At 30.8% G+C, this 18268-nt stretch overlaps 1 protein-coding gene across 3 annotated transcripts in view; it reads left to right on the forward strand.

The window, feature by feature from the left end:
• The window catches only part of LOC100164261 (CD109 antigen), a 111273-nt gene extending 94689 nt beyond the window's left edge, over positions 1-16584 (forward strand). For 2 of the 3 annotated variants that reach the window (XM_029492854.1, XM_029492857.1), the window contains exons 4-27: positions 78-302; positions 368-618; positions 720-878; positions 947-1118; positions 1193-1372; positions 2117-2218; positions 4215-4475; positions 4591-4734; positions 4828-4962; positions 5058-5112; positions 7894-8122; positions 10218-10335; positions 10780-10963; positions 11059-11219; positions 11320-11458; positions 11526-11644; positions 11764-11903; positions 12040-12437; positions 12628-12830; positions 13500-13652; positions 14061-14236; positions 14779-14941; positions 15229-15331; positions 15501-16584. In XM_029492854.1, the coding sequence (XP_029348714.1) occupies positions 78-302; positions 368-618; positions 720-878; positions 947-1118; positions 1193-1372; positions 2117-2218; positions 4215-4475; positions 4591-4734; positions 4828-4962; positions 5058-5112; positions 7894-8122; positions 10218-10335; positions 10780-10963; positions 11059-11219; positions 11320-11458; positions 11526-11644; positions 11764-11903; positions 12040-12437; positions 12628-12830; positions 13500-13652; positions 14061-14236; positions 14779-14941; positions 15229-15331; positions 15501-15697 (4167 nt within the window). In that variant the 3' untranslated portion in view covers positions 15698-16584. Of the gene's footprint in view, positions 1-77; positions 303-367; positions 619-719; positions 879-946; positions 1119-1192; positions 1373-2116; positions 2219-4214; positions 4476-4590; positions 4735-4827; positions 4963-5057; positions 5113-6357; positions 6491-7893; positions 8123-10217; positions 10336-10779; positions 10964-11058; positions 11220-11319; positions 11459-11525; positions 11645-11763; positions 11904-12039; positions 12438-12627; positions 12831-13499; positions 13653-14060; positions 14237-14778; positions 14942-15228; positions 15332-15500 lie in introns of all 3 variants that reach the window. The other variant, XM_029492858.1, reaches the window with a different exon arrangement.
• The last annotated feature ends 1684 nt before the right edge of the window (positions 16585-18268 follow it).

Below are 18268 nucleotides of genomic sequence, written 5' to 3' on the forward strand. Positions count from 1 at the left end.
TTAATTATTATCTTGCATGACTAAAAAGTAAAACAAACATTTCTTACTGTGAACATGTTTTATTCATTTCTTGTTAGATCGGCGACGTCGGCCCTGGTAATTACAACCTAACTGCTCGAGGTTCAGGTGGTTTAGAGTTTTTCAACACCACGACACTCGAATACGTTCACAAGAGTTATTCGGTATTCATCCAAACCGATAAAGCCATCTATAAGCCGGGACATAAAGTGCAGTTTAGAGCAATTGTGTTGAATTACCATTTGAAACCGACCGTTACGGGAGCTTTGGACATTTACATTACGGTACGTATAAATTCCGTTGTCTAGGCCCAAACGAATAATAATAATTAATAACCGTCTATCTATAGGATGGCCAAGGCAATCGTGTGAAACACTGGAGCAGAGCGCTAACTACACGAGGAGTCTTTTCTTCAGAACTTCAACTATCTGAGTCACCGGTGCTTGGTGATTGGAACATTGTTGTCACCGTACTGGACCAAGTATTCCACAAATCATTCTTGGTGGCTGAATACGTTTTGCCCAAGTTTGAAGTGACCATCGAAGTGCCTGAACACACCACGTTTAAGCAATCTGTCGTGTCTGCAACCATTCACGCTAAGTATGTATTATATTACTAAGTGTTTATTATTGATATTGTGCTATTAATAATTATAGTCTTCTTCTTCTATTGGTTACATCACATTAATTGTCGCGTTTCAGATACACGTACGGTAAGCCCGTTAAAGGAGAGGCCACTGTTTCAGTTTACCCAGAATATTACAGTGATCTCATACAGCCTATTTACCAAAACCCGTTGAGAAAAGTCGTACCAATTAATGGGAAAACGGTTGTGCAATTTGATGTCGTTAAAGATCTTAGGTTTGTTTCAGATTAATTAAATAGGGTTTTATAATAGAAAATTACCAAAACTCTAAAATTACTTTTAGTTTAAACGACGAGTTCAGGCGAATTATCACTTTCGATGTCACTGTCGAAGAAGCTCTCACGGGCAGGTCTCAGAATACATCGGCTAACGTTATGTTTCACAACCACAAATACAAAATGGATCTCATCAGAACATCAGAATACTTCAAGCCCGGACTCAAATATACGGCTTTCGTGAGTTGTATTCTACACAGATGTTCTCGTTTGAAAATGTGCGGTTTTATTATACATAATATTTTCAATTTTAGATAAAAATGAGTCATCACGATGGAACTCCTGTATACGATGACAGGAATCCGGTGAAAGTTTGGCACGGATTTTCGCATGAGACTGAAAAGCTAGACGAATCCAAACACATGTTGCCGAGAAATGGTTTGATTCCACTAGTTTACTATCCGCAAATCAATGCATCAGTGATCGTCATTGAGGTGAGTTATTTAATATTTTTGGGATGACATTTTCCCATATCCATAGGGCTGAAGAATTGCATTTTAATTTTATGTCAAAAATAAAAAGAAAGAAAAATAAGGGTCCTAATTTATTGCTGCAAGCCATCTCTTAAAATGTTCTGTTAAAATTGCATTCCATACGAATTATAAACAATAACCTAAACTTAATTATATTTTACTTATAACAATTGACAGTTCAAAAAAAAATAAAAGCCAAAAATGTGATATGTTGGTGGTTGCTGTAGCCTGTAACTCTTTAATCTACAAAACAGGGAAAATTTTTTTATTAAAATGACCATTTATTACTGGGTGTGAGTTATACTTCTATTTTTTTGCACTAAAAACCCGTATAATTGTTGGTTTAAAAATACAGAGTAAAATAATAAAAATTGTGAAATAAAAAATTTATTTTGATTTTTTTTCATCTTCATTAAAACCAAACCTACAAATTGATTATATCAACAATTGAAATTATTTTTGTATACAAAAATATAAATATAATAATTATGATTATCTATTAAAAATAAAATGTATATCATGAATATTATTATGTACCCCATTGGCCAGGGCTAACTTTGACACACCATTTTCATAGATGGATGCAAATCACACGTTTTATTTTTGTGCAATTTGGATACAGTCACCGAAAATGTCATTCTTGGATAAAACTAATTCTATTAAATGAAACACGTTTTTCTAACGATGAAACACTTATGATTTTAGGCAGAGTACTTGAACCAGAGAGAAGCGTTATCCACGATCTTACCGGCACATTCAACCAGCAATACGTTTATGCAAGCCACCGTTCTGACCGAACGTCCTACGGTAAGACTGACTACATGACAATTGTCATGCGTAGAGATGTAAGCTTGCAAATTTTCAATTGAAAAATTTTTTGAAAATTTTTTTTTTAGTACTTTTCTTAAATTAATTAATTTTTAAGTTTAAATAAAGTTTTAAACTACTTTATAAAATTACTGATTCATTTTTATTTACATTGTAACAAGTATAACGTCAGGATCAAACAAAACACTTATAATAAAAAAAAAATAGAATTTGGGTAAAATTGAGGAAGTGACTCAAACAATAAATTACCCCCGTTAAAAATTGAAAAATCAATAATTGTAACAAATCCATTATACACTCATCATTTATACTGTAGTAAAAATACAACATTTTTAATAAAAGATAAAAATGCACATTTATTACCGGGTTGAATATTATATGTTGATATAGGTACCTATATATATTATATATATTTAATGATTTGTATTTTGAATTTACTATATTATGTTCATTAGAATAATACCAACATTATATTAAAATGGGTAAATGGTAATAAAAGTATCTACATATTTTAAAATATAATTATGAAGGTTAAGTAGGTATACTACAACTATATAATATCAAAAGATTTATTTGATGAGAAATTAATATGATAAATTATATTTACATCACCAGTCATGCGTATTATTACATTATCGGTACATTTCAACTACGATAATGTATTTTTGAAATAACTGAAAAAACGGCTCTCGGTGTTCATTTCAATTTATTATGGTAACATTTGTCGTAATAAATTGGTCACTAATCGAATTATACTCTATACCTGGGTAGGTAACCTATTATAATTATACACAAATTCCGGAAGTTTCAATAATCATAATTAATAATCAATATAAATGTATATTTAATTATGTAGTGAATGTACGATTTTATGAGGTACCTATATATTTTAAGTTTTAACAAAATATTTACGATATCTATGTCCTTTAATATAATATTAAATATCATTATAATAATATAACAGTATTACCTAGGTATATAGTTATAGAACACGTAATAATTTTTATATATTCAAGATTTATAATTTACAACTGATTTATATGGTACCTAATATAATATTATGCAACCTACTTGCACAAGGGTTCGGACATTCCTATTATGTAGTGATAAGCAGAAAGTTGACAGAGCCATTGAACGCAAGACATACGATTTTAAAATTACTGTAATAATTAAAACACTGATTTAGATAATATTTATAATAACAACAGCGATCACACAAGTAAAGATAGCCAATGGTGGTGGGATTTTGTAGGTAACTACTAGTAAACCTAGGGCTTAGGGATGGTTAGAACTGAAGGAGAACTGTGGGGTCCTCAAGGCCACTGATTAAGACTGAATAAACTGGATTAGAAATCTATACCTACTTGCCTTAAAACCATTAAAACAGAAACACATAATAATAAAATAATTTGTATATTATATTTTAATCTAATTACAATAGTTATAATAATTAATAATTAAGGAAGTATATATGACCTACCTTGTGTCTTATAAGATTGAACAAAAGATGAATTAATACTTTAATTTCCTCTTATAATATTTTTCTTTTGCATTATTGTGTGGCTCCCTGAATTCTTTTGAGGTAGCCGAGACGGTTCCATGACCTATAATACTTGTAGTTTAACTTATTAACAGTTTAAAGTATTTTAAATAACCACCAATTACATACATAAATTCTTATAAAGTCACTTATCTCTATACACGAGTTAACTCAAAGATGCAATGACGCAATAGTGTTGACTTTAGAGCGATTGTATTATAGTATTATAATACATTTTTTCATTCATTATTGTATTATAATACTATATCACTATAATAGTTGGGGAGTGATACCGATTATTTTCGGTTTATTGGTTTATCGGTTTAATTCAAATCAACCTTGAACCTATCTAAATATTATTAAATCAGCTGTTGTTCCTCCCCATCCATCTCGATCTAACTGCGCATCGCTACTAATTAGTCCTTTTGCGTTTAGGTTAACAAAGATGTCGAAATACAAGTAAACTCAACGGAGAGTCTGCAGTATATAACTTACCAAGTTCTGGGCAGGGGTGATGTAATCGTAGCTAGTACCGTGCAGATTCCTAACGCAGGTCAGCACACAGCCGTTATCCGGTTCTTGGCCACATACGCTATGGCACCCACCGCCCACGTGATCGTGCAGTTTGTCAAGGATGACGGTGAGGTAGTCGCCGACGCTATCGACGTTGAACTTGATGGAGTGTTGCAGAACTACGTAAGTATCCCTCCTAGATGACGACTTTCGAATATTTTATAATATTATTGTTGTTATTGTTATTTACACACGACCTGTCCCACCCCCGGCCTGTTTTTCATTGCTTTCGTTTCAGATTAACGTGGACGTGAGTCGCGACGAGGTAGAGCCTGACACCTCAGTGGATATAAATTTCGAAGCCAAACCGAATTCATACATAGGCGTGGCTGGAATCGACCAGAGCGTTCTGTTACTGAAAACCGGCAACGACATATCACACGTGAGTGTTGACTGATCGACCGCCTTTGACGGTTTATTTTTATTTACGTTTAAATGTTATTAAATCGTTTTCTTTCTCAATTTTTGTCACCAGGACAACGTATTGGACGAACTTAGAACTTATGACAACGGTGAACATTCCAATTACATGCCGTACCTCAGAGAATCGTTGGATAGACGTTCGATGTTTTGGTGGCCAGGTTCTTACACAGCTCACCAAGCGTTCGATGTAAGTGTTATTTTTTTATCCCTACCGACCACACAACCGCGATAATTTCCATTCGAGAAATCGGCTTAATGTCGTTTATATGTTTATTTGTCTAGAAATCTGGAGCCACCATATTGACCAACGCCTTCGTTAATGATTATAATCCTTGGGGTAAGTGGTTTTATGTTTAACACGAAATATTTTTAATTATTATACGATCTATAAAATGAAAAAAATACCGATGCATAGGTCACAAAATAAAACGAAAATATTTATTCCTATAAACAAAATTATGACTAATACTAGTCGTCTTTCGATCCTATACGCATGGAACCCGTCTGTAAATTATCTTAACAAATTTTTAATCATAATAATTATTGTGATGGTTGAATCTCGATTTATTGCATATGTCAAAATCAAAATTAATTAGTAGCTTCAATAATAATATTAAAATAATTTTCTATATGTGAGACCACTGGAAAAATGTAATAAAAAAAAAATTCACAATCATAATTCAAACGTACCTATAAATTTTGTGAATATTCTTGAAATACCTATATTTATACATAAATTGATTTATTTTCGCAAAATTAAAAATTAAAAATTGCTGTACTTTTTAAACGAATTAAAATTGTATTGTTTTAAATATCCATAAATAATTTACATTATTTCCTCAGTGGTTGACCAATGGAATACGATACATTGCGACTGATCGATATAAAAAAATCCGCCACCCGTCACTTAAGACGAATACAATAAATCTAATATGCTTTTTATGTATCAACTAGTTTAACGTATTAATAACTATAATAATTATATTAGCTTTTAAATAAAATAACACAAAACATACAAATGTAAGTTTTTTCGACAGAAATTACTGTATACCATAATTATAGGTACCTACCTATCCTATATCGCATAGGAACACATATATAATATATGAATACTAAAATTTGGTTTTAATATATTAAAACCTAACGACAATGTGATATATTGTTATGGTCCGTACTTTCAATACTATTTGGATGAGAGGACTAAATAGAATGCAAAAGACAAACAAAATAAGTTCTCGAACATTTGAGTTGATTTCAGCGAAAAAAATTCGTTATAAAAAACGGCTAAAGGCGGTATTGCATGTTTCTTATAACAACATTTATTAAAATCATTAGAATTCGAGATTTTCTATAAATTTTGTTAAACTATCTCTCATATACTTTGAACGTCATTCGAAAATCGTAATTGTTACATGCTCCTACCGCAATACCGCTTTTAATATCGTTGAAGGACGATACCGAACCAAAGAGTGGTATTATGTATGATAATATGTACTATTAATAGTTGAATCGTTTGAATAACAGTAAAATAATAATTGTATGTATTAATATTAACTCATGGTGTAATGGGAACCGTGTACAGTTTACTATAGGTCAAATGTGATGGATGACCAGGAAATGATGCCGATACCATCCACTGTTTCCGAAACATCTTCAAGCATCAAAGTGCGGAAGAACTTCCCCGAAACGTGGCTATGGGAGTCAACTGAATCTGGGTAAATAGAGTTGTGACCAATCAAATGGTGCTTGCCTACTAACGCTTGGAACGCACCGCTGATATGATATTTGCCCAAATTATACCTATTGCTTGTACACGCATTTAACCGGAAAGGCGGTAAAGGTACATGGGTGTGAGCACCACTCTTAATAAATCATTTGAAATGCTAATTGTCTGGTTGTGAAAATCACAAGGCTGGAGCAAATTACTTTTTTAGAACTAGGTTGTTTATAATTGTTTCTTTAAGTTGTTTGAAAAAATAAGTCATTTCAAGTAATACCTACCTACTTAATGATATACGTTTTTTAAATGAGTTGTTTTTGAATTAACTGAATTAAATTTTAATTATACCAAATAAATGTCTATGTTTTTATATATATAATATATACATAATTTTATTGATCAAAATGTAGATAAACTTAAAAAGTTGCTTACACAATAATATATATAAAAAAAAATGTTTATTGCATTGCAATAAACATTCCATAGTAAGCTATTCACGTTAAAAAATAACTTGTTAAGTAACTGTGGTGAAAATATTTACTCACTGAGTTAACTGTTATTTCGAATGTAACTCTTAACTTACATTATAAATTAATTAATATCCAGTCTTGAAAAATTGGCTATTGGTTTAATTTGATTATACAGGAGAGGTGCCTTTAACACTAAAACAATTCCTCTCATTTCTCTTCCAATTCCTATTTTGTTTAGTAAAATAGTCCAAGCATATGAAGATTCATTGAAGAGAATAAAATATTTTGTAAGTGTCGTTTATAGTCAAAACCTTATAACCTTATAGCCCGAAAATCTAACTTATGTATATTGTACATTATACACGCGGGGGTGTCCTTCCATCCAAGATTATATTCCATCGTTTGCCTCTCCTATTAAATGCAGCATGTTTGTATTTGTTATTTATCTTTCATTTGCAATACATTTACGATGCCAGTGATAATATTTTGAATTGGGATGTTTTTAAAGATAATTTTAACGAAAATTAACTGTATGAGAATTGATAAATTAAGTAGTATAAAAATAGATTTTAATTCATCTGCTATTACAATTCTCAGACAGATTAAAATTTAAGACTGAAGAACTAGTTTTTTTCGAATTTATATTTTCCTAGGAAGACATGTTATGTTTTTAGAAGTATTAGAATAGTTAATTGTTTTTGTGAAAAACATTTATGAGTGTTTTATTATTGCTATTTATAAAATCATAAAATGGGACAAGGTCGTCGTTGGTTTTCTTTGTAATTCAGTCCCTCCACATTTTTTCCTGAACGGACGCCCTTCGCTCTCTCTCACACACACACACACACACACACATGCACACCACTCTCAATGTCTGCTTGTCGCCATGAAGTATTATGTACCGTTTTCGTATGTTTGTTGTATACAGTGGCGCCAACCGGCCAAAGTCCAAAGTTAGTGGTTCAGTTCCAGTCGCCTGTCCAACCGGTTGTGAAACCGTACATCGGTCCAGGCGCCGTTGTACAGCCAGTGACGCGGCCGCCGCTGGCCGGCCCGTACGCGTTCTCTCGCATACCGGCACCAGTGTGGAACAAGCCGCGCGTCTTCCTAACACATGCCCTTCAGGACACTTGGCTATTCACTAACCTATCCACATGGTACGGAATCAGGGAAGGGGGAATGGGGTTGCTTGTCATTAATAATACCAGGATCATCAAACTTGTTTACGTTGGGAGTAAGTTGAGTAAAGCGCCCCACAATTATCCTTTAAACGATGCATCCTATGTACCTATACATCTGATAGTTTCGTACAGTACTTGACACCGAAGATAATTCCCCCTCTACTATACGCCTAAGCACTATTATGTCAATCATGTATGCAAACCTCTCAAGCTTCTAACAGAAAACGAAAACATCGTCAAATTCATTGGAGACTATCTACGCAATATGGACTCAATTAGTATAAGTTTTCATCTCACGCATACAACTACTATTGCCACTGTTGTTTATTCAATTATATAACTCTAATACCAATGGTATTATTTACGAGTTCAATATTTTTAGTATTTTTAGTTTTTACCTATAATTTTATTTTTCCCATGATAATAATCCAAACGATATTATTAAACACAGAAATGACTAAAGCACAGAAACACCTCTAGAATCTCTAAGGACAATGAATTTCCATTAGGTAGGTACTAAGGATTAAGAAATATATCTTTTTTTTTATTAAATGTTGGCTATTTAGGTATTTCGTTTTTATTTTATTATAAAGTCCACAATTAGGATTAATTTGGTTTTAAGAGGGTTTACTATTTGGAATACATTTTACCTTTATTGATTAAAAAAGTATCTGGACCCAAGTTTCCACTGGTGGAGGTTTCATTGTGTATATCGAATACGTACCGTGGCTTTTCAGAATGTATTGTCAATCATAAACGTTTTTCTATGAGCTTTTGCGCACGCTTTACTTTTCGAATTTCTCAAAACACAAAGATGAATCGTAATCGAATGGTAGGTACCTACATACATGGTGAGTGATATTGCAGACTGGCGATGTCTTGTACTTTAGAATACGTACAATATTTGAACATCGTCAGAACGTTATAGCCATCTCTTTATACATATTATTATATGTATTATATAAGGAAGTACCTATCGTACGTCTCAACAGGTAACGTTACTATAGCCTGCATTCACTGTCATTCGTAAGTACCTACATCGAGTGGTACTAAAAATTAAAGGTTAGAATTGCTCTGCTTTAATTGCTTAATATATTTTAATTGATATAGATAATGAACAAAAAATAAAATGTTTTTTATGACATGTTGTTTTCGTAGCTTCAATAATATGATCCCATAGTTTTATAAACTTTAAGTTATATTATGTTATAAGTTAATTAATATAAACGTTGTTTATTCGACAAATTCAAATGTATTCTTATCAATAGTTATAATAGAGTTTATTTAAAATGTCTAATGTTCTTATGTCGTTCAATAACAAGATAAATTATTGCTAAAAGCTAAAACTATTTCATGATATAAAATAACGCCTATCTCTTTATTGCTGGTAAATAATTTCGTTGATACAGTTCAGCTCTTACTGCTGTTAGAGCAATAATTATAGAGGCACATATCATAGATAACATATATGAAAATGAAACATATAACACAATTTTGAAGACATCACATTGGGTTTTTTGAAATATTATTTTAACTAAATGTTACAACTGTATAGAAAAAAGATTATAGTGATTTTTGAAAATTGAATAAAATCAAATAAATTTCACGTAGCAAAAAACCTATATGAAACACCCTAAAAAATTTTGTCATATTTAATTTTATATAATACATGTTTTAGTTCTAAATCTGCACTAGATGCAGAGATGAGCGGTGATATATTTTTGTTAATACTATTATTGCACTTTTTATACAATTTCATAATTACGCAACAACCAAAAATTGCAATTACGTGGGAGTGTGGGACTACTTGTAATTTCCATTGAATTAATGTTAAAATAAATTAACATTTTTATATAAAACGTTAAAATCCATTAAAACAATATTAAAACGTCTTCTTAATTCAATATAATAAATGTTACAACTATTTTCATTAAAATAGTTCAAATTTTTTAGTCAAAAAATTTGTGCTACGAAACGAACAATCAATCGTTTATTAATTAATTATATTATATTTATTCAACTAGAACATTTTTTTAAACTTATATTATAACCAACTTGTGTGATATTAAAGGCAAGACGGACGAGCTTCCATGAAATCCACGGTGCCAGATACGATCACTTCGTGGGTGATCACTGCATTCTCAGTCGATTCACTCTACGGACTCGGTCTTCTCGACTCACCCAAAAAGGTAAATTTAAATAATGTACTAATCGTCTACATAATGTTATATTTATGGGTAATAATTTCAAAACATTGTCGTCGACCAGAATTTTGGTAGTCGATAAAATAATAATTATTAAAACGTGTTTGTGTTTGTAGAATACCTTCCAACGATATTATTACCTAAATCTATTATATTTTTAATTTTTATTATAAAAAAGAATATTATTATTGTTTTTTTTTTTTTTTATTTAAAACAGTCAATAGTTTTATGCAATATAATAGATCAGTTAGTTTAATTTACCTACTTATGGTTTAGACTGTTTAGAGTACCTACATTGTATTCCATAAAATTAAATTTAACATGTGATTTTAACGAAATATAATGAAAGACAAAAGTTAGTATGTGAAGCATATTTTTAGATTCTACTATAGAAATAATTTTAAAGTGGTTGTAATTGTTATTTTATAGCTAAAAGTATTCAGACCATTTTTCATTTCTGTCGATTTACCATACTCAGTGAGAAGAGGCGAGTATGTTTCCATACCAGTGGTGGTGTTTAATTATCTGAGCAAAGACGTTACAGCTGACGTGACTTTAGAAAATATCGGTCAGTTTGACTTCGCCGACACCTCCAATGATGTCCGAGATTCAAGTAATTAATAATAAACTGATAGTGTGACTAATAAATATTTATGTGTACGCAATCTTGTTAATTTAAACTCTTCTTGTTTTTGTTTTGAATAATAGAATTGGAATTGTATAAACGGAAATCATTAACTATCAAATCGAATAGTGGAAGTCCAACATCGTTCCTAATACAAACCAAAGATCTAGGTTACATCAGCATTAAGTTGACAGCTACCAGTAAATTGGCTGGCGATGCTATAGAAAAGAAGCTATTGGTCAAGGTATAATTTCGTTCAATGATCTGTGTACACTGTACAGTGGCATTGAACCGTTGTTTTCATATATTATCATTAATAATATCCACTTTACCTGTTTCTTTAGCCGGAAGGAGAAACCATTTATAAAAACAAAGCGATCTTTGTCGATCTCAGGAAAGAATCATTGTTTGAAAAGAACATAACTTTAGAAATTCCTAGCAACATTGTTCCAGACTCTGAATTCATTGAAATCGGAGCAGTTGGTATGTTATTTATCTGAAAATTTTTTGTTCGTTCCGTTTTAAAATGGTTTGTTTTCTTTTATAACAGGTGATATTTTGGGGCCAAGCACAATGAACTTGGCGTCTTTGATTCAAATGCCTTTTGGATGTGGTGAACAAAACATGTTGAATTTCGTACCCAATATCGTAATTTTGGATTACTTGAAAGTAGGTGCCAGATATTATGTAAAAATTCGATTAATATCCAGTCACAATTTATGTCACATGCGTTTTAAATTAAAATTATTCAACCCCAATCTAAATAAACTGCTTTCATTCACGTTTAGAATACAAAACAATTGACGACTGCTGTCGAAACAAAATCGTTGAAATACATGGAAACTGGATACCAGCAAGAGTTAACGTACCGCAGATCAGATGGTTCTTTTAGTGCTTTCGGATCGGCAGATGCTAGTGGTAGTACGTGGTATGTATACCCCTTATTCATTATATATTGGTTCTACGATAGATGGTAGTCCCCGGATGTCGTTAAATACAGATGAATAATCGAGTAAAATATAATTTTCTATTTAAATTTATATTTATGAATAAATATTTTCCAGGTTGACCGCTTACGTTGTCAAGTCATTCAGACAGGCAATGCCATACATACCAATTGAAGAAAAAATCATAATCGAAGGCCTACAGTGGTTGTCTAACAATCAGGCAAACAATGGTAGTTTCCCGGAAGTGGGCTATGTCAGTCACAGTGACATACAAGGAGGATCCTCAAAAGGACTGGCGCTCACCGCCTATACACTTATAGCATTTTTGGAAAACCAAAAGGCCACTCCTGTTTACCGCAATACAATTAATAGAGCCGTAGAATATCTGGTGAGAAACTTACCGGGAGTAGAAGATCCGTACGCGATCGCCATCTGCTCGTACGCATTGCACTTGGCCGATCATCCGGAGAAAAACGTAGCTTTTAACCTACTCGAATTGAAAGCTAATACTGTTGGTAAGTCTTGTTGATATTACTTATTACGAAATGTATTATTTTTAATACATTTCAACGAACCATCTCCAAAAAAAAATATTGCTCTATCCGTTGGATAAAGTAAATAATTTTAAATTAAACGAACTTGGTAACCTACATGTAATATTTTTTTTTACTGTAATAAAACAAAAATATGATATCGTGCTTTCAGATGGAAAAAAATGGTGGAAACGGATGGATCGTGCTAACGATAAAAAAAATCCATGGGTCCACGAGCCTAATTCGGTTGACGTAGAAATGACCGCGTACGCCTTGTTAACCTATTTGCAAAGAGAACTTGTAGAAGACGGTTTGCCTATACTACACTGGTTGGTGTCTCAACAGAACGATCAAGGAGGGTTCGCTTCTAGCCAGGTATCTATTTTAGGTTACGTAGTTGAATATTTATCAAAAATGAATTAGATTTAGAGCGTTAACCGGAATACAATAAGTTTTCAACAGTTCTGTTGTCTCTAAATGTGGCAATATTTCGTCAAATTACATTTATTCTATCTATACCTATGGATTATTTAGATCAAACATTCAATTTAAAAGTACTACAGTGAATACTTTTGCCTGTCTGAATACTTTAGAACTCAAATACCGTTATACATCGTTTTTAATAGGGATATTGGTATCAAGTTTTTGATGAAATTTCCCTTGTCCAATTATTATTTCGTTAAAATAAATTACTTGAATTAATTCAGGATTTCACTCTCTGGAGTAGTTTCATTATACCTCATTGGCTTTTTAAATTCATAATCTTGTGGCAACTCTAGAATAGTTATCAGAAGGAAATATTATTTCAAGTACTTACGCTTCTGTTCTAATGTATACCTAAACGTATTATAAGAACTTACCCACCTATTTTTCAAAAGAATATCGATAGGTGCATGTCTATTAGGAATCGCTAAATAACACACATTTCATACTATGAATTTGTACCCTTATATGTTTACCTTTTCTTACTAGTATTAAGTATTTAAGTTATAAATGTAAATCCATTATTAATAATTCTGTATTTTTTGCCATGCATTCGTTTAGGACACAGTGATAACGTTGTACGCGCTTTCTCAAATGGCCGAGCGAATTACTCCGGGTACTTTAAAGTTATCTGCCACATTTTCTTACATGAAAAATGGACAATCTGAACTAAAAGTAACCAAAGATAACGCCATGGTGTTGCAGTTGATCGAAGTGAGTGGTGTTTCTGAAATTAATATACATGAATGTAAATAGTATTAATAAAAAATATTAATGTATGTAATTAATATTTTATGAAATTTAGACAAAAAAGTTAATTTTCATTTTTTGAGGCATTAATTAAATTTATTAAATTTATGTTCTAGTATTTTTAAGATTAATTCACAAAAAAATATTTATTTTTTAACAGATAAACTTATTTTAATTAGCCCTCATTTTTTAATTGTTTCATTGTCCAATAGAATATAATATATTATTTTACATTTTGAGTATAACATTCTGGAGAAGAATATGAAACTAATAATATTTGTTAACATTTAAAAACCAAAAATATAACCAAGAAAAATAAATTTCATTGTCTGTCTGCCTGCGTTTGTTTTGACCACTTTCGTATTTCTATAGCTCCCAAAGCGTACTCGTATCTTGAACGTGACAGCCACCGGTACTGGATTAGCCATCATCAAAGTGTCTTACAGATACAATGTAAACGTAACCGGCGCTTGGCCACTGTTTTCGCTAGATCCGCAAGTGGATAAGAACTCGAACGCCAATCACCTTCAGCTTTCCGTCTGTTCCGGGTACATGTTTTTTTTTTTTTTTTTAATTATAATATGAATGTACGTGGCTGGCTTATGACTGTACCATTGAACTGAATATATGGAACGCGCATTGGTTCTGAAAACGTTTCCCACCGAAGTAGTCTGCCATTTTCAGCCTTATCGCGGAATAAACAATAAAACGTAGCCGTGCGATATATGATAATGTTTTTAACCATAAAAAATGAAGATACCAGCCACGGTTAATATAATATAATATAATATATTAACCATGGATATACCATCGGCATATTACTGATTTTTTGTGGAAGATAAGCTAATATAATACTTCTATCCATAAAAAATCATGAAAATAACATTGACAGACTAAAAATGGCGGCCTTTGTAAATTAATTGTAGGTGGGACACTTTTCGTACTAGACTGTATACACATACGCGCTTCATATAATCAGTTCAGTACTGCCTATGTAACATTTAGTGAATATCGTGTAATTGTTGGATTCCGTTTCCGTATAATAATCGACTCATTCGCTCCCAATGTGTGCTGGGTTATATTTTTGCAGTTTTCGAGGGGGCAATGACAGCAACATGGCCGTAATGGAAGTGACACTACCCTCTGGTTTTACTGTGGATAACGACGCGTTGCCCAGCCTCCGATTGTCCAACAACATCAAACGCGTTGAGACCAAAGATGGAGATACTGTCGTCATGTTGTACTTTGACAAGGTAAACCTTAAAATTAAAATTAAACTACTACTATAGTATTTTAATATAAGTTAATATCCCACAGTGGTACCTGATTTAAATTAAAATAATATAATTGCTTAAATTTGAATTCAAATATTCATACATTTATATTTGGGGTAGACTGATTTTGTTCTTAAGTATCTGTTCTTCTGTTATTTCTGTTTTACTTGTGTGTGAAATGGAATCTGACAGGTATAACATATGCAGGTATATGCATGATATATGTTAGATTTTACCAAATAACCAAAATGTATTTCACTTTTTAGATGATGGCTGAAGAATACTGTCCGACTATATCAGCGTTCCAAACACACAAAGTAGCAAATCAAAAGCCAGTGCCCGTTACCGTGTATGATTATTACGATCAGTGTGAGTGTGCACAAATTTACCCCTGTTAGATGTACTGTGTTTCAAACCAAAAATGTTCTAAATAATTTTTTTTTGATCTGTTAACATTGTACCTTATTACCCTTTAAGGTATATTTATGTTTATGTTTATTGTTTTGTTTGTTTAATTATTTATCTTTCCTTCCATTAGCGAGGCGTGCCAGAGTTTTCTACGCACCGAGAAAAGCGACTCCATGTGAAATATGCGAAGATTCCGATTGTACCAAAATGTGTGTACAAACCGATAACCCCAAATCTGGTGCTCCGTTACAGCTCCACAACGGTTTGCAGCTGACGTTCATCATTGCTTCGATTTCAAGCATCTTACTTGTTCAATATTTTAACTGATATGACGCACACAAAACATATTTATAGTTTTTTTCATTTACATTATATCCATATATATGCGTAATAAAGAGGAAAATAAATCGGTATATTTTCACAATATTCCTATTTTTTCCAACATATTAATATTATTTTAGATTGTTAAAAACTCTACACATTTTTTTGTATGTATGTATTCGCTTTGCGTGCAATTTACATAATATTATTACGGTTTGTTTTTATTTAAGTATTTACATTTCCATTAACTTATTGAATAATGTATTATTTTAAACATTGTTATTATAATAAACAAATATTATATAAAAACTTTTTGAAAAATAATACAGGCGCTTACATAGAAAAATAATAATGATAATTTCCATGTTTTAAAAAACGGACACAACCCGAAGATTATAATGTTATCTGCATGCAAATTTAATCAAATACTCAAAAAAGTTTACATTATCTTAAGTATTTTAATTTATAGTATTATTATTATTGTTTTTTTTTTTAATGATATTTAATTTATATTACTATACAATAGCTGACATACCTACCTAATTAATACCTATCCAATATTATTATAATAGAAATGTTGAAATGTGAATTAGAAATTTACTTGAAAATCAATTTACAATAATAAGTAATAACGAATCTTACATTTTGTAAGCCATTATACATATTATATTCCTTGATTCCGAATGAAAATTCAGTAAATTTCATTATTATGTAGGATTTTTTTTCATTAATATAAAGACTGATTGACAGATGTTATAATTATTATCAAAATAAACACCTTCAATAATCATTTAGGCAATTACTAAATCACTAATTATGATAACAGTTTTATTGTTTGTAAATACTAAATTGAAATGGTACTTATAATAAATATATAAATATTTATAAATAATCATATTTTTGTTTTTATTTATATTTTATCGACATCTGAAGTTCTGACACTAGATGTAAAAGTGTCCTTACTTACTCCATGAGTCTATTTGTCAAAAAAATGATACGCCCTGCGTCCCTGCATAGGTATAATATATAACACATAACTATAGTTGAGATTTTAAGTCGAGAAGTGGCTTATATGTTCTCCAGTTTATTTTATATATATTCCTGTGTAAATGCAAATGAACAAATTCGACTTATAATTAGTACTATTGTCTATTACAATTTACATTCTTAGTTCTTACATTCTTAATATGATTATCACAGTTGAATTCAAAGGACAAGAGCATCAAGTCTTTGTAACTGATGAAATGTATACTTTTTTCCAAAACGGTAACTATAGAATATAGTATTATTTAATGTACTAGGTATATGACATGCAAATATAATTATTGTGTTTTGAAAATTATGTATTTTTTATGTAATATGGGAAATAATAGTAAATTTATCATAAGATTTGATTAATTCACCAAGATTTAATATACAAAATTGTTATATATATAAATATTGATACTGGGAAAATGATTGTAGAGCCTATTGCTGATGACTTTGAAGAAGATAATCACAAAAATCCAGAGGCTTTGATAAACACAGGTAAATTATTATTATTTATTTATTTGTTAATAATATAACAACATGCAACAAATCAATATTACATTAAAATTAACAATTAACATCTCCCCAATAAGAATAGCTTGTGGTTGGAGGATGGTAAGTTATAATCTAGAGTATAAATAATTAAAAAATAATAATAAATTACAAATACATAATAAGTTAATTTGATAATTCTTTAAACCTTGTGTTATATTCATGCTGATTTTCAGAACTGCCAATGTCAATTTAGATCATTTAAAAAACATCTATCTTTAAAAAATTTAATTTCTTTAGTACCTAATTACAGAGAGACTTCTAAGATGTGCATGCAGATTTATTCATACCACCCCAAACTACAATTCTGTATTACAAAATACTAAATAGATTGTATTAGTGCAAAATAAACCATTTTTAGAGAATTTATTTTAACAACTTAATCTTATAAAACAAGCGTTGTGTAAATTAATAAATGTACTAAATGGGTTCATTCCATTTAAGGTGTTCATCAATAATAATACCAAAATATTTTATACTTGACATTTTTTGTATAAGTACCTATACAATTATTATGGATGATGCGATCTATACATTTTTTTACATGGATTATGCTAATACCTTTATTTAAATGATTTTTATGAATAATAACAGATACAAACTCGGTTTTTTGTAAGTTAAGCTTAACCCTTAAATTGGCAAACGTAGAAAAAGAGACCTAAAAATTATAATGTAAGATGTTTCTGCCTAATTTGAGGCTGCTGAATCCAAAAATGTTGTCAATTTTTTTGTACAACTTAAAGTTTTTGACTTACAAGTTGTATCTTGAGGGATACATTGCCAAATGCATGCAATGATAGAGTTGTATCTGATAAGATACATTGCCAAGCTTAAGAACACAATTATTGTGCAGTTGAAATACATTTTTATAAAACATAAAATAATAAAAATTTATAAAACTTTTTATATTTGTATATAGAATATATAAAATAAATTATTTAACTTTTTACTTATACAAAATAAACATAATAATACTATCTTCATTAAATAACATGA

This window comes from Acyrthosiphon pisum, chromosome X (genome assembly GCF_005508785.2).
Source record: "Acyrthosiphon pisum isolate AL4f chromosome X, pea_aphid_22Mar2018_4r6ur, whole genome shotgun sequence".
Taxonomy (NCBI): Eukaryota; Metazoa; Arthropoda; class Insecta; order Hemiptera; family Aphididae; genus Acyrthosiphon; species Acyrthosiphon pisum.